General features: G+C 42.0%; 1 protein-coding gene across 2 annotated transcripts; it reads left to right on the plus strand.

Moving 5' to 3' along the window:
* The first annotated feature begins 15 nt into the window (after nucleotides 1–15).
* Nucleotides 16–19,000, plus strand: sin3b (SIN3 transcription regulator family member B). Of its 2 annotated transcripts, none has more exons than XM_026158499.2 (19): nucleotides 16–528; nucleotides 1,669–1,775; nucleotides 2,393–2,546; nucleotides 3,603–3,965; nucleotides 4,097–4,252; nucleotides 4,596–4,724; nucleotides 5,375–5,464; nucleotides 5,640–5,758; nucleotides 6,021–6,234; nucleotides 9,370–9,486; nucleotides 9,634–9,872; nucleotides 10,307–10,490; nucleotides 11,319–12,174; nucleotides 14,254–14,423; nucleotides 14,517–14,690; nucleotides 16,556–16,648; nucleotides 16,753–16,847; nucleotides 17,339–17,537; nucleotides 17,701–19,000. In XM_026158499.2, the coding sequence occupies exons 1-19, from the start codon at nucleotides 418–420 to the stop codon at nucleotides 17,935–17,937; spliced, it is 3,807 nt and encodes a 1,268-aa protein (XP_026014284.1). In that variant the 5' UTR covers nucleotides 16–417; the 3' UTR covers nucleotides 17,938–19,000. The 2 variants fall into 2 exon arrangements, with proteins under 2 accessions (XP_026014284.1, XP_026014285.1); XM_026158500.2 differs by lacking the exon at nucleotides 16–528 and adding an exon at nucleotides 972–1,081.
* Nucleotides 19,001–22,805: the final 3,805 nt, after the last annotated feature.

The raw sequence follows: 22,805 nt of genomic DNA on the forward strand, positions 1-22,805 counted from the left end.
TTCACTTTTTTTTTCACTCCTACTCTGGCTTCCGGACGCCAAGACAGAGCGCTGCCGCCGAATTTAAAGAGACAGGCTTTAGTTTTTTTTAAATACGAAAAACGGTAACCATTGTCTCTGGGCTTATTTTCCGATACTTCTTGCCTGGGCTCGTTTAATTCGATGGTGATGTTTCATCAAAGTCACCGAGAGTAGCAGGTTGTCTGTCATCAACCTTCATTCTGCTGGATTTCCCGTCCTTTTTTTTTTTTTGCCTCTGTACCTAGACTGTCCAGCTAGGCAGAGTAGGGTTGCTTGCTGGCAGGCTGGCTTCCCGACCGAGAGCAAGGTTTGTCGGCTAGCCAACAACTGGAGGTAACGCCGAAGCTTCCCTCTTAAGTTGTGGTAGCGGCTCTCGAGCCTCCTGTCGCCGGGATAATGGCGAAGATTCAGGCGCACAGCACCGCGAAGCAAATAAACCAAATTCAAGACAAGCCTTACGTTATAACACAAAAGCAAGTGCAGCAGCAGCACTTCCAGAAGCTGAAGGTAAGGAGACAACGGACATGACAAGGGAAAAGTGGCTGAGAGTCAGAACCATTTTGTTCGTCGGATCATTGCATTGGATTTGAGGCTTTTTTCTCTTTCTCTCTTCTGTCGTCGAGAGTAGTGAAAGGAACGGCTGGCTAACGTTAGTTAGCTCGCTGGCCTATTAAAAGTAATTCATTGCTAAACAGCCTAACGTTAACATTTAATGTTGGATTTAGAAGCTATGTTTCGTTTAGTGGATGTGCGAGTGACAGTGGAGTGGCACAGTTAGTGGTACTTTCTCATTTGCCATATCAATAAGTGCTTCTGTGAGCAAACGTTAACTCAGACCTCGCTTGTGGGAAGTTCCTCCTTGTTCGTTTTTTCAGCCACCCGAACAAAGTGGAGGACGTCAGCCAGGCTAGCCAAGAACGGCTATTTCACTTCATTAGCAGCTTCAGTACACGTTTCTTTGTTATAGTAGTGTTTTAATATGTCGTACTGTTTTTGCCAACGCGACACTGTTGGCCGGGGACCAGCTGTGACTAAACATATTGTATAAATTTGTATGCGGGTAGGTGTTGCAAGTGTTGGTGGAGTTATTATCGTGAGTCGACTGGCTCCTGGCTAAACGTTAGCTACAACAACCCTCTTTAAGATGTGGACTATTTGTGACAATGGCTTGTGTGAAGACATTTTTCCCCCTTTAGCGCAACCTAAACTAGCCTAGCTGTGGTAGCGAAAGAAAGCAGTGGAGTAATGAACAAAAGCTGCCTGGTGTCTCTTGTGTATGCCCAGTTATTTATTTATTTTAGCGTTAGTTGTACAGCTTGTACTGCTAACCAGAGGATTTGTTGATGTTGCACTTTGGCTGATAGTGAACAAATCAGTCAGCATTCACGTAACTTCACGTATGCAGCACTGAAACAAATCTGTACGATGGGGCTACCTGTAATTTTATAGTACAAATCGGAAATAAATGCATTTATTAATAATGCAAAACGTAGCATTTGAAATCTATAAACAAGCTTTGTAGCTGTAAAATCATCCACCGTGAGCACCGTGGCTGGATTCTGGGGAAAATGCTGCTCCATACATCCAGCTGAGACTGCCTGTGCTTTGTTCTGTACTGATTTTTTTCTTCCTCTTCTCCATGTTTAGGTTGAAGATGCCTTGTCATATTTGGACCAAGTCAAAATTCGTTTTGCGAATGACCCTGGGATATATAACAAGTTTCTCGACATCATGAAGGAGTTCAAGTCGCAGAGGTATCATTGGGCATTTATGCAAACAAACCACAAGTAACTACTACACAGGGGCACACAGGGAGCACACTGATTTCTGTTGTGCAGTTTTTAAGGGAGGTGGTCCAGATCCACTTTAAAATACAGTGGGATCTTCATTTACCCATACGCCACCAAGTCTTATGAAATTCAGCTTGATGGTTTTTGTATAATCTTGTGACCAACTGGCAGCTGTACTTCTGCCAGGGTGAAAACCAGAAGTAATGGGAGTTCTAGTAATGCATTCTTAATGACATACATTCCCATACATATTCTTTAGATGGTGATTGTGCTGCTTGTTTATGGAGTTTCATTACGTTGTGCTGTTTAATCCTTGACTAGTTCTGTTTCACAATCTGGAGTTTATCAGTGCATATGAAACTGCACATAGCTTCTTACTGTAATTATGCAACTGGTATTATTATCTTGAAATGAAACGAGGACTAAAAGCAAATCCTCTTTGCTCCTTTTTCTTTAAAGCTAACATGTGTAGCGCTTATTAATAACTTGTTTTCTGTTTTTGCTTTGTGGTGTTTGAGAGAAGTAGTTAATCAATCTTTCTCAACCAAACTTCTAAACTATCTGTATGTCTTCTGAAATAGCATCGACACACCGGGAGTGATAAACCGTGTATCACAACTGTTTCATGGACACCCAGACCTCGTCTTGGGCTTCAATGCCTTCTTGCCACCGGGGTATCGGATAGAGGTCCCTAAGAATGGGATGGCTTTCCTTCAGTCTCCTTTCTCTGCACAGGTAAGATACTCTTTTTAAAGAGATATCAGATATAAGTAAAGCAATGTACAGCAGTGTATGCTGACAGCATTATATGTTTAAGACCACAGAACATCTTAGGAGGAAACAGGTGTGGCTCTACTGCCCTGAACTTCAGCTGAATGATCTACCTGAAAAAGCCCTCACGAAGATTTCACTACAAAATGTGACAGCAGCTTTGTAGTTTAACAAAATTTCAGCTGGAGTTCTGCTTCTTCCTGTGCATTTTTGGCTGAAACAAGCACTTAAATCTCATCACAAAGAGCCAAATATATACAAGTTGTATATAAAAAAGAATTTCAGAGATTAGGAATCTATGTTAGACTTTAAAAGAATTTTACGGTGTGACACAAAAACGACTACACTGAGGAATTTGTAATGATTTCACTCTGTGGCATTTGGTCCGTGTCAGATTGAGTTAAACTTTTATATGTGTCAGCTCCTTCAGTTTCTGTGTACAATTTTATTATTTTAAAGTAAAAGCTGGGAACTAACTTCCAGGGATGTTTTGTTCTGAGAGATGGATCGTGCTTAGGTAGTGGATGGCAAGATAATGGGATTTGGGCAATCTTAGGTGTAATGTTAGTGTGACTTGGGATTTGCATCAGAACTACTTTCCTTTAATACTGACTTTAGATTACAAGTACATTCATATAAACATCCAGTCACTTTTCTTTCTGAACATTAGGCATAAAGTATGCATAATGCATGCGTTTCTTTTCTAAAACCTATGAAAGTTTATGTAAACTTTTTCTGTTAAATCATTTTAATATTTAGTGCTTTGTTTACTGTGTACCTTTTGTCTACAATTACAATTGTTATTGTGTTATATAGAGTTTATACACTGCTAAGAGAGGGATTTAAAACGAACCCACAGAGCCAACTTATGTTTGAGTGTTTAATATTTCTGCAGCAGCACGAGCACATTAAAGTTGGTTTACGTCATCATTTTAGCTGCACCTGCACCGGCATATACAAACAGATATTTCTCCCCAAGTCGTAAATAAACAGTCTTTTTCTTAATGCATCTCTGTGCAGGTATCCCCAAGCCCGCAGGGGAAGAGTCCTGTCGCTCCTGCTGTTGCTGCAACCTCGGGTAGCGCCTCTTCCTCTCACTCTGAAGTGGGACCTGCCCAGACCAGTGAAGTCAAGGTGGCCACAACAGAGCCCCTGTCTTCATCAGCAGCAGGACCTCCAGAGCCTCCCAGCAGACTTTCTCTTCCCCTGACCAGCAGAGAGAGCCAAAATCCAGCAGCCACCTCATCTGTGTCCCCGCCTGCCTCAGAGACGAGCCCCGTAGAATTTGATAGCGCCATCAGCTACGTCAACAAGATTAAAAACCGTTTCCTGGACCATCCAGAGATCTATAGAGCCTTCCTAGAAATTCTTCACACATATCAGGTACTGTAGAAGTAAGGCCATGAATACTGCATATTCATAGCATAAAAGGTGTTGGGTTTTTATTTGCAGTTTCTGAGTTTTGTTTTTATTTTGTGTGTGTGTGTCTCCCCTATATCTCTATAACATTTTAGAAGGAACAGCTGGAGGTGAAGGAGAGTCGAGGCAGTCGAGGCAGCAGTGGGATGACAGAAGATGAGGTGTTTTCTAAAGTTGCCAGTCTCTTCAAGGGACAAGAAGACCTGCTGGCTGAGTTTGGACAATTCTTGCCCGATGCCAAGAGATCACTGGTGAGTTGAGCAGCATAGACGGAGATTTCTGATGTTCCACTTGGGAAGGAGATGAAAATCTGCACAGTTTGAACAGAAACAATTTGCAGTCGGGCACGAAAGCAACATTTCTCATTTCCAGTTATTTTAACACAGTTTACAACAGTGACATTTTGTATATTTACGGCTCTGAAATGCCATCATGATAATATTCACACAGTCACAGTGAAGTGCCACTTTTGAACAGCTGAATATATAACTTGTCAAAAACGTTGTATTTCTGTCAGTCAGTTCTCTAAGAAGTTCCCAAAGTCCCAAGAAGTACTACTGAGCATTTTTTGCCCACGTGCCTCCTCTTCTGTAGTTCACAGGCAGTTCGCTCACCGGGGGGAAAGAGCAGCTGAAAAGAACAGAGGAAGAGGACACGATAACCAAACAGAACAAAAAGAGGCCGAGGCCCATACTTCTCCAGCATATGTCCCCACTGCTCAAGGTAAGTTCTTCTCTCTTCAGCAGGTCAGTCAGTGAAAGAGACAAAAGCTGTGCATTATGAGCTCAAATGCTACATTTTATGATTGTTTTTGCAACTTCATCATCTTGTGAAATAGGGTCTAAAATTCTGACGTATTCACAATTAATTAAAAACAAGAGAGAGAGAGAGAGAGAGAGGTGGAGCTTTGAAAGACACCATTCTTGTTACAGACGCTACAGAACGACTGTTACCCTTATGGACTTTTTATTTGCTTTTACTTTGGTAAATTTCTTTATTTTCATAATTGTTGAGTAACACAGTAACAGTTTAATTGAAGAGAACTTACTGAATACCAGTTTATTTTTAATCTGTTACATTCAGTCATTTCTATAAGTTAATGTGTTGCATGTAAGCCCCGTGATGTATGTCATTTACTATTATGGACATTACAGCCTGCAACATGCTGGGCAAAATGTGTCTCACAAGCTTGTAACATAATTACAGAGTATTTGCATTCCTTTACTTCATTTCGTCAGCACCAACTCATTTGCTAGAAAATAATTTTGTGTTGCACAACACGAACTTTTCTTTAAAAGTTTCAACAGCTCTTTGGGATTTTCCAAAAGCGGTCGAGTTTGTGATGTTCAGATTTTATTCTTCTCTTTATTTAGAAAAAAATGAAGTATTCCTGTACCAAAGATCAGTCCTTTGCTTCGGTTGGCAAACATGGAGTCTTAAGAGAATTTTCCTTCTTTGATAAGGTGAGGGATTATTCTTCTGGGCTGTAATTCTGGATTTTATTTATTTAATTTTTTATACTAAATTTTTAATCCCATAATGTTTTTTCTTTTTGTTTCTTTTTGTTTTTAACTGAAACTTTTTTTTATTTTTTAAAGTGATTGAGCGAATTTTATTGTCAACCCAACTGTCGTTTAGGTTCGTCGCCTGTTTAAAAGCCAGGAAGTATATGAGAACTTCCTGCGCTGCATCGCCTTGTTTAACCAAGAAGTCGTTTCAGGAGCCGAGCTGCTACAGCTTGTTACTCCTTTCTTGGGGTGAGTGGATGGAAAGAATTTTGAGATGGATAGAAAGAGACAAACTAAAGTGGAAATGGTTTATGATGCTAATATCCAGTGTTAGTGAAGCAAATGGCAACAAATATTAAGATATTGTTTGTTTTCAGATATGACATTCAGGTCAACTTTACAAATTTGAAAGTTATCTCTAAATGGTCGTCACAGGGCTTTTTATACTAGCTGAAAATACCAGATGTACTTCAGTTATCTGTCATTAATAATTTTGTCCATATCCTTGCAGGAAGTTTCCTGAACTGTACACACAGTTCAAGTCATTTCTCGGGGACAAAGAGCTCTCTCATGCTGTGTCAGGGCTGTCGGATCGTTACATGGAGGGAGGAGGGGGCAGGGAGGTGGATTATGCCTCCTGCAAGCGCCTGGGGTCCAGCTATAGAGCACTGCCCAAGACCTACCAGCAGCCTAAATGCAGTGGGCGCACGGCCTTATGCAAGGAGGTATATCTACTTAAGAGTTTACCAAACAAAGACCACTGCGTCATTCATTTCTTAAAGTTATCTGTGTGCATTTGAGCCCCTTTCATCTGTTCCTTATTATTTCTTTGACAGCATCTTAACATGTTGGCTTGATGTCTGAATTTAAATGTTTATTTTTTTCAACATAGCACAAGTTTGAACTGCATGCATAGAAACTGATGTCTAGATACGCACAATATTATGATTCCTGTTATCTTTGCATGCCTCTTTTGTGCCTTTGTCCCTCGATCAGCTCACCTAAGAATGTCATTGTTTTTGAGGACTCCCTAAACCTCACATGACATGAGGGGGTGGGCGAGGTTGCCAACTTAAGTTTCTGTCTCATACCTTCAGGCTGCCAAATATGAGGATGTCTCGAAGCTCTTCCTTTATGAAAACAGCTGCTGTTAGTAAGCTCTTATGCACACAGGGCTGAATCTTGCTGACAAGTTTTTTTTTTTTCTTTCTTTTTTTTGTTTTTACCCCACATTTATTTCATCAACAACCCTGGTTGATAAACATCAGTCCATAAGTTACAGCTTGCATGCTTGTAGCTGCTTGAGGTAAACGCGCAGGCTTTTACAAAATCACATCTTGAGTGTCGACTTTCCCTCTTTAAGTTTGTTTGACTTGAATATTAAATTACAAATTTGATCAACTTAACATTGAATTGTTCAAGTTCGCAAGTGATGAATCGGTGTTGTCTACATGTAACACGCAACCAGTGTTGGTCAAGTTACTTGAAAAAAGTAATCAGTAACTAATTACTGATTACTTGCCCAAAAAAGTAATCCCGTTACTTTACTGATTACTTATTTTCAAAAGTAATTAATTAATTAGTTACTTTTTAAAAACACGATTTACAACCTGAATAGGTGATAAAGTGATAGATCTTTCAGCCCAATTCTACTTTTTCTACATAATCCATCATACAAAATGTAATCAAATGGAAAAGTCTCTTTTTAAAACTTGTTTTATTAGTTTTAATCTTTTAACTTTATGCATCAAGCAAAAATTTAATTATATGCAACATTCTCTGACTGGAAGAAATTAGTTTAATATTTAAACCTATTTTCTGCACATTCCAGCTCATAAAATAAAATATTTTTTGTGTTTACACTCAGTCTTTCAAATAGATGCAAGTAAAACACAGCAGAAAATAAATAAAGTCAAAGACTCAGCGGTGCTGTTGCTCTATTTTCACCTGTAAAGCAGGAGTGGGGTAGGCGGAGGGTTACCCTGGTGCAGGTGTGCCGCGGTCAGTGGAAGAATCCGCGAGTTTCTCTGTGAGTTTCCCATTACGTCGTAGCTACTCGATGCTTGTTTGGAAGTTTAGGGTTTTTTCGCTGTAAAAAGAAGTTTTCTTCCCACGCACAGCGGACACTAATGTTTTTGTCACTTTTTATGGAATCAAACTCAAAGTAAGGTCAGTACTTCCACGCTTTAAACGCTGCACGCTCATACTCTCTCTGCACTGATATATGATCCACTGTTGATCTGCACACAGCTGTTGTCACGAATGTCGCACTCGCTTACGTCACTGTCATGAGACATTCTCGCAAAAAATCACGGTTTTAGTAACGCAGTAACGCAGCGTTCCTACGGGAAAGTAACGGTAATCTAATTACCGTTTTTGCAATAGTAATCCCTTACTTTACTCGTTACTTGAAAAAAGTAATCGGATTACAGTAATGCGTTACTGTCTATCTCTGCACGCAACTAATCAATTTAATTTTCTAATCAGCTGTTTTTTTGAAACATTTTACTATCACTATGTTTTGAAACCATGCCATTTTGAATCTGTATAATGCCGATGGTAACAGCTTGACAGGCATAAAATAGTATTTCTAGGCCAGCAAGTCAATTCCTAAAAAGCTATTAGCAGAAACTTGTCACTTGTCAGTATGGTGTGCAGTGTGTCCGCAAAAAAGTTTGAGGGAAGTGGAAAACCGGACAGGTTGCAGACAAAATGAGTGTCAAACCTAAACAATTCTCTACAGTAGATGAACAATATCTGAAAGTCATGTCCTTAAGAAATGGGGAAAATAAAATCCAGCAAAGACTTGACATGGAACCTTTCAGTTGATCATCTAACCCTATCCCTGATCAGTATCTAACAGAAAATAACACTAAATTATTCCCTTTTCAAAACTCTGAATAACCACAGTGATGTACAAGACTCTGACCTCATATGTCACTTTATGCATCACTGATGTAACGTTTTGCAGATATGGTGAATATCTTGTGGAGCACATCATTGCTCTCTTTCTGATTGTTGTGGGCGTGTCTGAATGAAGCTGCGAGTCAGTCTTCCCACATTTTCTCACACTTTATTGCCACCTGTATTTTAGTGAAATGGTGGGAAACCAACGGGGGGAAAGTGTATTGCTTGTGCATGTGTTTCTGTCTCGAGTGCAAAGTACACAAAAACAGGAACTCTGTTTTGAAAATGTTGAACCATGGCAAAAGGTTACACATGCAGTTAGGAGCACATGTATACACAGACGTACTGTTTGCTCAGTAGTATGCACATCGTGTGACCACCTAATAGAAACTTTGACCCTACTGCCATATTAGGATTGTAACTTCAGAAGCGTCTATTACTTAGCAGTCATCAGGAGCATGTTGAGGGAAAGAAATCCTAATTAATGGCCTGGTAGCTGGTAGTTGATTATGGTTATGCAGAATCAGATGAGTACAGTAAGGACAGGGAGGCAGTATGTAGCTTAAATATGTTTTTCCTTTTCTCATAGAAAAGTTTCAAATAACAAAGGCAGCATATGTACAAGTAATCACTGAGGCTCAGCCTCCAGGCTGCTTTGAACCTTTCCTGCATACCCCTAAAATAAGCCTTCTTGATAAGGCGTTCTGTCAGCACGGCAGCCTCACGTACCCTCTCTTCAAATATTTTGTGTGTGAGGGGCACCCAATCAGTAGAAAGATGCCTTAAAGGGATCTGTGCTACAGCAGATTGATCGGGTGATCATATTGTAACTTAATTATACTTTCTGAAGTCCAGAGTAAAAATATCAAGGTGCATAAAAAGCAATCTTTAAAGTGTTACCATAGAAAAGTGTGCTGGCATGAAAACTCATGTTTTTATCTGTATGTGTGCAGGTATTGAATGACACCTGGGTGTCTTTCCCCTCCTGGTCAGAAGATTCAACCTTTGTTAGCTCCAAGAAGACTCCTTATGAGGAGCAGCTGCATCGCTGTGAGGATGAAAGATTTGAGGTATGTGCATCTTAATGTTAGCGTTTTTAACAAGTAGTAAATATATTTGGTGACCCCGAGGATGTTTTATTCTTAAACACATATATCGCGTGGTGCTAAGCTTTAGAAGATGCCCTCTAAAAGCCGTCTCTAACACTTATTCTTTAGTTGGATGTTGTTCTGGAGACAAACTTGGCCACCATCAGAGTCCTAGAGAGTGTCCAGAAGAAGCTTTCTCGCCTCTCACCAGAGGACCAGGACCGATTCAGATTAGACGACTGCCTGGGCGGCACCTCTGAGGTCATCCAGCGTCGTGCGGTGTATCGTATCTATGGCGACAAAGCCCCTGAGATCATCGAGGGACTGAAGAGGAGTCCTGCTACTGCTGTGCCTGTGGTGCTGAAGAGGTCAGGACAATCTCTTTATCTCAGAATTCCCCAGTGACGTCTGACATGTGCAGACACTTTAAGCCTTATAGCCACAATATTCTTTCATATGCATATGAAATAGCAGGATGTTGAACCAACACATCTAATGTTTACATCACTGTGGCTATAGAAGGAAAACTGTTGATTATACTTCTGTTTACATGACCAGCTGAGAGATTTAAGCAAGTGACAATATGATGGGAATATTCAGCTGCTGACAGCGTGAGCAAAATCCTTGTATCAACATGGAGGTCTTTGTGCACCCTGCTACACGAATAGTGCTTTCTGAAGAACTGCCTTTTTCCTTCCAGTCTAACATGTGAAAAAACAAACGCACTGTGGTGACAAAATAGATTCAACTACATGAATGTTTTTTTTAGGCGTCAACTTTAAAGCTTTTCTTTCCTCTCCAGGTTGAAAGCTAAGGAGGAAGAGTGGCGAGAGGCCCAGCAGGGTTTCAATAAGATTTGGAGGGAGCAGTACGAGAAGGCCTACCTGAAGTCCCTCGACCACCAAGGAGTCAACTTCAAACAGAACGATATGAAGGCCCTGCGGTCGAAAAGTCTTCTTAATGAGATTGAAAGCATCTACGACGAGGTAAACACTCCTCTATTCGCGACCTTGAATGGTGATGAAAAGATAACGAGGTGTGAAGCCTGATATAGCAGTCCTGCATAATCGCTTTTGTATAATCATAAGAAGAGTCAGACTCAGTGAGAGGGTATAAAAGCGTTCATTATAGTGTAACCTGACTATTATCCTCTCACATTTTCTAAAATTTAAAAAGATTATTCTGGTGCTTACAGTTCATCAGTCAGGTGCACAACATGCGTCACCTGACTGAAGTTTCACATTTGACATTTTAACTTGTTCAAACTTCTGATGGTTCTTTAGGATTTCGCGTCCACGTTGACGTTACTAAAGTGGACCTGTTGAGGTCTGTATACGTGATGGGTAATCCCTATGAGCCAAAATCCCTGGGCAAAGCTCTGACCACCAGCCCCGCCTCCTGCTGTTCAAACCTTTTGTTTGTCATGGACAGCCAATTAGAGGACAGCTAACTTATGAGGAGGGTGGGCTTAAAGGGGGAGGAGCTAAAACAGTTTTTCCAGACAGGAGATGAGTTGAGGGCCTGAACTGAAATAAATTAACATTATTAGGAATTGTGAGTATGCAAAGCTACTCTAGTAGCATTTTTAGTAAGAACAGAGCTATAAAATTTTCCTTAAGTGGCTTTGCTCTAACACCATGGCTCATAATGAAGATGGTGTGTTTCAGTCAAAGGACATTGAGTGCAGGTGGGGTTTTTTTGTTAAAGGGATTTGTCAGAGGTCAGTGAAACCTCTTGGTGTCAAAGGTTTCCGTATTTCTGCTTGGCCTGTAGGAGTTTCCTTCTGCTGTCTGATTTTCTTCTTTTTACCTCAGCGTCAGGAGCAGAGCACAGAAGAAGGTGGTGTTGGCCAACAAAGCCGTAATGGTTCAGCCTCATCCAGTGAACCTCACATGGTGTTTACTTATGAGGACAAACAAATCCTGGAGGATGCTGCCTCACTCATCATCTACCACGTTAAACGACAACCAACTATTCACAAAGATGACAAGGACCACATCAAACGCATCATCCAGCACTTTGTCCCCGACTTGTTCTTCTCCCGCCGCGGCGAGCTCAGTGATACTGAAGAATGGACGGATGAGGAGGCTGAGCTGGAAGAGGGAGGCGATAAAGGAGGAGGTGGAACCGCCACCACCGCAGCAGGCGGAGGAGGAAATGGTAATAATGCATCAGGAGCAGCAGCCAGCAGTTGTCAGTCTCAACCCCAACCTGTCCAATCACAGTCCCAGACCCAGTCCCAACCGCAGCAGCAGCTCAACGGTGATTCCAGGAGGAGGCGCTGCAGCCCATCCCAACCTGCAGAAAACGAAGCCTCGACCACCTCAAGCAGCATAAGCCAGCCTGCTGGATCCACACCGACCCCGGGGTCTACACCTATGGAGATGAGCTCGGGTGCAGCCGGGGAGAAGGTGGACCTTCGTGACCCCGAAGCAGAGCACCAAAAGGAGCTGGATGGTGTCTACAACCTGTTTTTTGTCAACAACAACTGGTATTTCTTTTTGCGGCTGCACCAGACTCTGTGTTCGCGGCTGCTGCGGGTTTACCGACAAGCAGAACGGCAGCTGCTGGAGCATCGAGCTGAGCAGAGCAGAGAGAGGCTGCTGATGGCAGAGGGACGGAGGGAAAAGGCGTGTGACCTCGCTATGGAGCTCCGCCTCAAGCAGCCCAGTAAGTCCAGTCTATGTTTACAGTTACTCACATCTTTACAGTCGTCAGGTGTTTGATTTTTAAGTGGGGTTGGTCAGCTGTGATGTAGACAGGTAAGCTCAGTGTGGGTGGCTTTATTCCAGATCACTGAGCAATAATCACACGCTGTAATATACAAGTTACTTCATCAAGACGATTAGATAATTAGCTTCAATAAATGTGCACTGAATCAGAATGTGCTTTTAAATTGGTGTCAGTCACACTGTTAAATAAGATTAATGTTTGCTAAAGGGAATGATGTTCCAGATATGTTGAAACATTTCTCAGTGTTTAAAACAGCACGGCAATAAAATAACGTTTGAAAAATGATCGTTCTACTAATGCTACGTGTCAGCCTTTATTTAGTTGACTTTGTTCAGAATCTGAGTGTTGTAGTAGCATTGTTGTGTTTTGTTTCGGGAAGAAATCTGTGGTGAAAGACTTTTTGATGCTCTGAACAGATTTGCAGGACCTGTATGGACCAGTTAAAGGCACTTTTCTAAAAGTCTGTTTAGGACAAGGTTTACTGGTTATCAAAAACAAACTAAATTCTTGTTCAGCATATTACAAGCTGTACATGTAGAGTGTCTTAGGCCACAATATTACATTCCTTGTAATATAAGACACAGAAAAGCCTCTTGTTTGAGAAACTTTCTAATATTTAGTCATTTTAACCGATAGTTTCTGATAACTGACTTGTTGCTGCAACCCTTCTTCAGATCAGAAGAATCTGTTCTTCAAACACACATCAGGCCTGCCTTTTGTAAATAACTGCTTTTGGTTGCTGGGACAGGGTCTCTACTAGGCCTGCACAATAAATCGAACTGACCAAAGAAACCCCTTTACACATTTGACCAGTCGAATAGAGCCCTTCACGGCATTAACCAATCAAATGGATTAGAGGCCCGCCTCCTACTCAGGTGGGGAACGAACAACGCTGCAGCACCGAGTCAGAGTTGTAATGGCTGAGAGCGAGACGCATGACGAGAACGCTACTGACTATGAACTCGTGGCTAAAAAAAAAAAAGTACCTCGCTTATTTGGAGGTACTTTGGATTTGATAAAGATGACGTTCTCCAAACACAGGTGCTCTGCAACACTTGCCGAACACTCGTGGCAACCACCAGAGGAAACACGACTCCACCATCATCTTCAATACAACCACAGAGAACAGTTTGAAGAGTTCCAGAAAGACAGGGCTAGCCAAACAAAGGTTGCTAATGTTAAGACAAAGAGCACCGCAGTCCAACAGCCGTCTCTGTATCAGAGTTTTTCAAGTGGAACTCCTTATGAGAAAACGTCGAAGCGCTACAAAGAAATAACAGAGGCCATTACACATTTTTTTGGCTAAAGACATGATGCCTATAAATACAGTTAGCAGAGAGGGCTTCACCAGTCATAAAGTGGACCAGAGATACCGCATCCCCTCACGAAACTACTTTTCCCATGTTGCCATTCCACAAATGTACGAAACATGCCGCAAGACCGTCACGTTTGAACTGAGCCAAGCTGAAAACTACGCAACAACTACAGACCTATGATCAAGTCGTACAACGGAGCCATATATGAGCTTCACAGTGCACTTCCTCACCGTAGACCCTGAACTGAAAACACGGTGTCTAGAGACTGTGTATTTTCCAGACTCTCACACTAGTGAAAATACAGCCCGTGTATCACGTGAGGTGCTGGCCAGCTGGGATCTTAAAGAAGACCGACAAGTGTGTTATGTTTATTCAAAACGAATTCTAGAGACCGGGAAGGATGTCTTTCAGAATTCAAGCCTCAGACAGTTTCAATGTTAAAGTGCACTTTGGTGTTACTCTGCTAATACAGCAGCTTTCTTTAAATAAAACTGTTGCAGTAAAACAGAAATTATGTATTTGTTTTTTTGTTTTGCTATTTATTTTATCGCAAGTCATATCGTTATCGCAATATTGATCACAGTTATCGCACATCGCAGGTTTTCCTAGTATCGTGCAGCCCTAGTCTCCACTGCACATCCACACAGATGATTTAATGAGAAGCTGCTCTAACAAAAGTGCTGTCCTTCCCCTTCCACAGGTGAGGTGGAGTTAGAGGAGTATTACCCAGCTTTCCTCGATATGGTGCGCAGTTTGCTTGATGGCAACCTGGACTCTACACAATATGAGGACACGCTGAGGGAGATGTTCACCATCCACGCCTATATCGGCTTCACCATCGACAAAGTCATCCACAACATCATCCGACAGGTAAACAGTTTCACACACAGGTTAATTCTCTAAGTCCCGTGACTCTGTAATGTGAACACTGGCATATTCTAATATTTACCTCTCTGACTAAAGTTGCAGCACCTGGTGAGCGACGAGGTGTGTCTGCAAGTGGTTGAGCTTTACCTGGCTGAGAGGAAACGAGGGGCAGCCGGGGGAAACCTGTCCTCACAGTGTGTTAGAGCAGCTTGGGAGACCAGCTACCAGTGGAAAGCTGAGCGAGTGATGGCCGAAGAGAACTGCTTCAAGGTGAGTCCAGTGGGTTAAACGCTTGGCCCTGACACACAGCTGTTGTTTGAAGTAGTGAAACTATTTCAGATTATCCTTCTCTGCAGTAAAAATATGCTGCTCTGCGATTTCACAGGACGGTAAAAATTTCAGAAGACTAGATGTACCCATAAAAGGAAAGTGCATCACTTAAGCTGTTTTTGTAAAGGAATGTTTTACGGACAGCGATCGTGATTGTAGGAAAACAAAAACCAGCTCACTCCTCCAGTCCAAGTATTTTTTCCCCCAAGGATTCATTCTTTACATTTTTCTCATGCTGTTGAGGCCTTTGGTGCAGTCGATTGAAATTTCACCTTCCAACTAATGACTGAGATTTAACTACGTTTTTGTGGACCTGAAATTATTTTATGACAGCCAGCTGTACCACAGCGTGATAAACACGTTTACACTTCAATGTAATCAGATGCTACCTTTCTCTGGTACTAACGCTTTGATAACAGCTGTTGAATACTTGATTACCGGTTGTAGAAGAATGGAAATGCTTTTCTGGGATCCAAACAGTTTGCTTGCTTTGTTTTTTGTTTTGTTTTTTAAAGATGTTATTGTTCAATTGAGAAAACAGCACAGTGTTCAGTAATTTTATCTTTTTAAATTTTAATTTTATCTGCATGCTAGGGATGAGAAACGCTGTACTACTGACCGCACAGTATAACACTTTTGTGAGGAGGGTGGGGGGAGATGTAGTGTATTATTGTTATTGGGGCAGGGATAGCTCAGTAGGTAGAGTGGTGGCCCCATGATCGGAAGGTTGGTGGTTCGAATCCACTGAACTGCTCCCCTACACACTGCTCCCCGGGCGCCCGATGGCTGCCCACTGCTTCACTGGGTGAACGGGTTAAATGCAGAGAGGAATTTCCCCACGGGGATCAATAAAGTATACTTTCTTAAATGATGTGTATAATATGGCACAGTTCTACTGAGAACCAAGAACGCCACATCTCGGCTTCTCTTTGGTTGGGTGCAGACTGTTTTTAATTTCTCTCCCAGATATCTGGATGCTGCTGTCCATCTTTGACTCAAGAGGAATTCATTGCGTTTATGTCCATTCGTGCAGGAACTTTACTACACAGAGCAAAAGATTTTGTGTGTGAAACAATGCAGATGTGCTTGTGTGCATTTCTACCAAAACAACACAAACCTGATGATGATGTTGTAGGTAGACTGATGGGAAATGAGCCAGAGCTCGGTTCAAAGCGGACGAAATATAACAAAATGATCCGAACAGCAGAATGAGAATCACAGACAGTTTTGTTTCTAACACTGTTTGCTTCACTACAAAGACGTTCAATGAAGGTGAACCAACAGCAGCCAAAAAACCCCCATAAAGGCCTTCAATAGACTAGTTGCTCCAAATATGTTTGGTACTGCCCCTCAGTGACCGTACACAGCTATAACATTCAGACTGTGCACAGCCACGTGGGGCCTTTAGTTTGGGAAATTACAGTCAAGTCGGGGCGACCGTGGCTCAGGGGGTTGGGAAGCGCATCTGTAACCGGAAGGTCGCCAGTTCAATCCCCGGGCTCTCTGTCCTGGTCGTTGTGTCCTTGGGCAAGACACTTTACCCTACCGCCTACTGGTGATGGCCAGAGGGGCCGATGGCGCGATATGGCAGCGAATGAATAGTAGTGGCATTGTAAAGCGCTTTGGGTGCCTTGAAAAGCACTATATAAATCCAATTTATTATTATTATTATTATTATTATTATTATTATTATTATTAAGTAATTGTTTGAATAAAGCAAAGGCCTTTGTCACACTTTTGGGTCATAGTTTTGATTCAGGTGTAGTGAGGTCATTCAAACATGGGTGTTTCGTTTTTGTCATCAGGTGATGTTTATTCAAAACAAGGGTCAAGTGACAATGACCATCGAGCTGCTGGACACTGAGGAGGCCCAGGCTGATGACCCGCTAGATGTTCAGGTAAACACTTATTTATTAACAATTTCTAAACTTGTTTACATACCAGAAACTTGGAAATGAATAACTGGACTTTGATTAAACACGCTGGAACTTTCCTCTGTTAGTGCCTGTCGAGCTACATGGAGCAGTTTGTAGGAACAGAGTCCAGTCTGTGCTCTCAAGCAGAGGGCTACTTCTTCAAGCCCGTATTTCTGCCCAGGTATGACAGATGTTTCTACTGTTTCTACTTATGTGGCAGTATAAATAACAGCAGAATAAAGGTGTGACAGTGGAAATGAATCTGTAATATATTATATTTCATTATACTTGGAAAGAGAAACCAAAGTGCATTTGAATTCCTGCACACCTCCTGCGTTACGTGTCTTATTTTTAATAAACGTTGTGCTGTGATGGTGCATTTCTTTTGTGTATTAGACTAGACAGAATTTGTTCAACTAAAAATCAAGTAAAACTTACAAAACTGTGTCCCCAAATAGATTTTGATTGATTTCATGTTTTTATGTTTGGCTCGTTGTGCCTCAGCTGGTAGCATTATGGGAACGCTCTGTTAAAGGTATCTGATGACAGATCTGCTGTCATCTCAGATAACATTTGTAAAGATCAACAGGGTATAACGGATGTCTTTCAGGAACCCTGAGAATACGTCAAGGCAGTTTTTTGTAATCCGCACCGTGTCTCCATTTTTTTCAGGAACCTGCGCCGTTTTCGCCGCTGGCAAGTGCGACAGGTGGAGGCGATGCGCTGCAGGAGAGAGTGGCACCGCCAGCTGGGCGTGGAAAACGCCGGCAGTCTCGACTGTCGTTTTAAACTCAACACTCACAAGATGGTGTTTGTCATGAACTCTGAGGACTACATGTACCGCAGAGGGGCCCTCGTCAAGGCCAGGAAGGTAGGCTGGCATCTAAGTTTAAATTTAGACATCCGTCCTCCGCGTGGGTCTCATCAGAGCTCTGCTGAAGAAAAGAAATCCAACCCTGCTAGTTTTCTGCTTGTTAAATCCGGTTTTGTCTCTCAGTGACAAGTCTCTGACAGTTTGTCTTCTTCCTTCACAGTCGCAGCACAGAGTGGCAGCGAGCCAGCACGAACGCTTCGACAAGTGGCACCAGAGCTGGCTGACCAATCACGTTACAGCCTCGGCTGAACGCTCCGTACAGAACTGGCTAATGGGCGAAGACGAGGAGGATCTCATCCCCTGCAAGACTACCTGCCTCTCGACTGAAGTGAAGGGGCAGATGGTCAACAGATACCAGGTTCATTACAGCGGAAGCAAAGCCCCTTCTTCACCGTAGAGGCCTGCACAGAGATGGACAGTAATGCGTGCACACACACACACAGACACACACACACACACACACACACAGGTAAATGCATGAATGCAAAGGACATACGTACACTAAACACAGACATAAACAGCTGCAGTCGTGTCTCCACGACGTGCTCGCTCACTCACTCTGACTCACGGATGAAGAAACTGGCAGAAACGCAGTGAGTCAGTGAGCGAGCGAGAGGAGTGACGATGTGGGGACGAGGGCCAACAGACAGTGAAGTAATCAACGAGAGCCAGCTCGGCCCTGATTGGCTGCACGAGTGGAACGCACCGGGAAGAACGGAGTTCATCATCCTCAGCATCTTTATCATTCAAGCTTCTGTGGTGGCAGTAACGTTAATAAGGCTGACGGCTGAGTCAGCTGATCAGGTGAGGACTCATGAGATCATGGGATTTGTTTGAGAAATGTGAATGTCTGTTTGTTTTTCTTTTTCTTTTCTTTTTTTTTTTTTTTAAGTCAAATGTAGTTTTTAGCCTCTAAAGCCGGAGAGCCTGCCTGTGGGTCGGTTGGTTGGTTTCTGTGTGTTTATATGGGGAGATTATGGTAAACGTGTGTATGTATGTGTATCCTGCTCTCTTCATTTTTGTCTAATTGTAGGCCCACTGCAGGCTCTGCAACTATAGTAAATGCGTTATTACTGTATGTGCATATATATACACACAACAGGGATCCTGTATTTTTATATATGCATCTACACATCTAAAGATCATGTGGTTCTCTACAGTGTTTGCTGTCAGCCAACTCTTGATGTTTGTTGTTTATTTTTTTGTATTTCCCCCTTTTTTGTGTTGTAGCTAAACAAGTTATCACTGGGGCAACAATGAGTCCTTAAGATTAATTGGTTTAATATTAATGAAGATCAAATTATGTATCATATTCATCACCAAATGTTTAATTTCGCATTGTTCTTTTTTTGCATACTGACATTGAAAATAAAATCGAAATATCAGTGTTAAAATAGAATGTATAACATTTATCCTGTATCAGTTATCATAAAATAAACAACCTAGTTGTGAACTTCTTAGATGTTGACTAGCAGCTTGTTTGTCGTTGAGTTTAACCAACACAGCCTCGCTGACGCAAATCAGTCACTGTTGAGGAGTGTCTGTGTGCGCAGATGGAGCCTGTAAAGAGGAGATAATCTGACAGACCAAAAAACCTGGAGCTCAAACGACAATGGTAGAAACCTGCAGCTGCTTCGATAACTAAAGAGTCATTTATTTTTAAAGGTATGTGCAAAAGTTTTGACAGTCACAAAACAGAATCTGTTGTCATTTCTTAGTGGAAATCTATGAAAAATGCCAAAGATGAAACAGTTTGACAGGCATGAAATAGTAACAAAGTGATCAGCAAAGAATATCTGTGTCATTTAGAAAATTGAGGAAACTAGATGAGTAAAAAAGAGAAGTGGTCTACAAAAAACTGCATACAGTGGATGACCTGAAACAGGACCTGAGAGAACATCTGGCCCTTCAGTTGATCCATCTACTGTTCACCAAAGCTTGGTTAGAAATGGCTTCAGAAAAAATATGGATATAAAGAAGCAATTATTAAGGACGGGAACAGGGCTGAGGTATGCCGAATTACATAAGTACTGGAGCAAAAATCAACAGCTGAGGCTGAATTTGACTTTTTGGGTTAAAAATCCTTGTCTTTATGCCCAAATATGGCTATAGGCTGTGTCACGATCTGAGGCAGACTGAAGCCAGTGGTGTTGCGGATCTTGTCAAGCTTGATGGATTGATGAACAAATAAAAGTGCCACCAGATTTTAATCATGTAAAACCATCTGCAAGGCATCTGATTATTAATGGCTTCATTTTTCAGCATGACAGTGACCCCAAACATACTGACAGTGCAGTAAAAGCATAGCTCAACAGAACAAAGGCAGCCAACATCCAAAGAAGAGCTCTGAACGTCCTCCAAGGAGCCTGCAGAACTATTCCTGAACACTTACAGAATTAAGAGAGTTCAGACTGCGGTGCCAAATATTGACTTTAAGCTCATTAGAAATGCACAAACTCTGTGTTTGCCTTTTACACTGTTTGTACAAGCTTCAATAAATTACTGGACCGATTTCCCATTTTCGGAGCAAAATGGAAAGAAATGAGACTTTTGCACAATTCTGTATTTAAATAAGAATAATCATTGTCCGCTTTTCCAACAAAACAAAATATAATGGGTCCGGTAGTCGGTAGTTTTGTTACAAATTAAATCATTAAATGTTCCTCAGATGTATCTGGGTAAACTGGTCACATGACACGCAAACACTGACGCAGTGCCGCGGTGGCTTCCAAAGTTAGAAATAAACATTTTTTTTCCCTGAAGGGGAGAAAAACTGCTGCGATGCTTCAGCTGGATTATGAGAGCTTTTTACATGATGATTCAACAAAGTTCACCGTGTTCTCCTTTGATTTTTGTGGGGGCTTTCTCTCTGCCAACAAGCGTGATTTTCATGCTTCTCAATGATTCATTTCTCCTGGTTGGCACGCTGAATGTGACGGCGTCTGTCTGCCCGCTGGGAATTAAAAGAAAGAAAAGAGAGAAAGACCTCAAATCCCCAAAGGCTGCCAGCGCTGTTGGACAGACCTACATAAGCGCAAGAGCGGGTGAAGAATCAACTTCAAAACCGCACAATACAGTGCAGACATGAAACGAGCACGAATCCTAAAATGCAAAAGGAACCAAAGAACACTGTTAAAGTGCAGAAACGAACCATAATGCATGTGTGCTGAGGTTTATTTCTATATTCACAGAGCTGCATCGGGGCCCCGCTGCAGGGTGGAGACGCAGATAAAGGTTTGCAGAACAGAATATGCAGCGGCGGTTAAAAGAAGAGTCGAGAGGCCAAGTGAGCTTTAAAAATAATCGTGGTTTATAAAACCCAGATATGACAGGATCACCAAAGTGTATACAGAAATACAAATACCATCAGAAAAACCATCATAGAACAGCGTTATACACTCGACATGTACAAACTACTTTGTAAAAGGGACTCGGGGAGGATGGTTCAGCATGTAAGACATTTTCCCTTCATGTCTCTTTAAGTCACATTTAGCCACAATGTAGTTATTCTGTCATCTTTTTCAATTTTAAAGTATCTTATCAAAGTAGAACATCCATCTACCAAACTACAGTTACTATCACGTTCAGCTAGTTTAGAGAAAAGGGTACAAACAACATCGATATCGAGCATTTAAACATCGTGAAGGTTTCAGCAGGCAGTGAAAACAAAACCTTCACTCGTGAGGGGAAAAAGAGGGATGTCAGGGCTTATCATCGTGTAACATCTGTACAAAATCACCCTGTTTTTTGTTTTTGTCAGCGGGTTACACACTGAACATTTCAGACAGACACTAATCACTAAAACATCTGTTTTTCTCACATCGAAGCACCTTGAAATGCTTCCAGTGAGCAGATAAAGATCCTTCATTAGTTTGATCAGATATTCAAGAAGTACACGGTGGATCAGTTTAGCGGTATCATGTTGTTGTGGTGTGGGTCCTCCCCGGACTGGGATCTCGTCCTGTGCCCTCCCACGGTACTCTGCAGGGCGACTAACAACGATAGATATGATGTCCACAATATTTCCATGCACATTCACAAATGTACGGACAGCGCCGCAGCTTGAGGACGCTGGAGTCCCCCCACCTCGTCCTTCTCCTCGAGCCCCGTTTATATCTAAATACGAAGGAATCACCAACAAGGTACGACTGATCACGTTCTCCATCTTTGTGGATTCGTTTTTTTTCTTCTTCTATTTTTATACAAACACGTTTCAACAGATTTACACATGGAGGGGAGAAGTGCGGGACTGTGAACGATCAAAAATCTCCTCGTCGCCTCCAAAATACTGTTTGCTCTGGAGCAGAAATGGCAACGTATGAAATCAATCATTGTCAGTGGCTACAATGATTACTAATATACACATTATGTCAAATAAATTAACATCTATGTACAATGTAAAACAAAAAGCAGCATGCAGGCAAGACAACGGAGCCTTTTTACAAAACTATCTGCTGTAGTGTTTGTGCTCTCTGACACAAGAGAGGCAATGCGTGCGTGCGTGCGTGCGTGTGTCATGTTTAATGTGTGTATAAAGTCATGCTGTGTGTTTAAACGGACAGACGCTCCATCCACGTTCTAAACTCTAAACAGATACGGCACAGTTTGACTTTCCAGCTTTTTCAAGTTCACATTAAGCTCATTGCACTCGGAGGCTTTTCAGCCTTTCAGCCACTGAGGAGGAGGAAAAACAGGAAAGAATCAGAAACAGGAGACATTTCTGTAATAAGTCGGTCTTGTAGCTCCCTGGGCTTTGTCTCATGACTAGTGGGTGGTGACACAGCATAGCCACGGGGAGGAAACCGCGGTAAAGTGAGCCGTCATTTATGAGCCGCGGTCAAGCCAGCCGCCTCTTATCCGCCGCATAAATTTCCTTGCGCTTTTACACCAGTCTTTACGGTAGCGCCTTTTCGCTTTATGTGCCGATTGAAAGCCTATACCCGCGCGCACGTGCACGCGCGCGAACAGTCGCACGCACATGCGCGCACACAAATTACAATGAAACAGCCCGATACAGTCAATACAATTATGGAAATGTCAGAAATTCATTAAAAATCATCCTGTCCCAGAGAAGTAATCTGTTGAAAGTTGGACCTCAACTACTCAGGATGATTTTTAATGAATTTTTGAAAATTGACATAATTCTATTGTATTGACTGTATTAGAGTGAATAAATGTTTCCATTAATTTCTGAGGAATTCTACAGTAAATCTGGATGAAATTTGGCACACAGGTACAGTAGGTGTCCCAGAGAAGTAATCTGTT

Source organism: Astatotilapia calliptera, chromosome 23, assembly GCF_964374335.1.
Source record: "Astatotilapia calliptera chromosome 23, fAstCal68.1, whole genome shotgun sequence".
Classification (NCBI taxonomy): Eukaryota; Metazoa; Chordata; class Actinopteri; order Cichliformes; family Cichlidae; genus Astatotilapia; species Astatotilapia calliptera.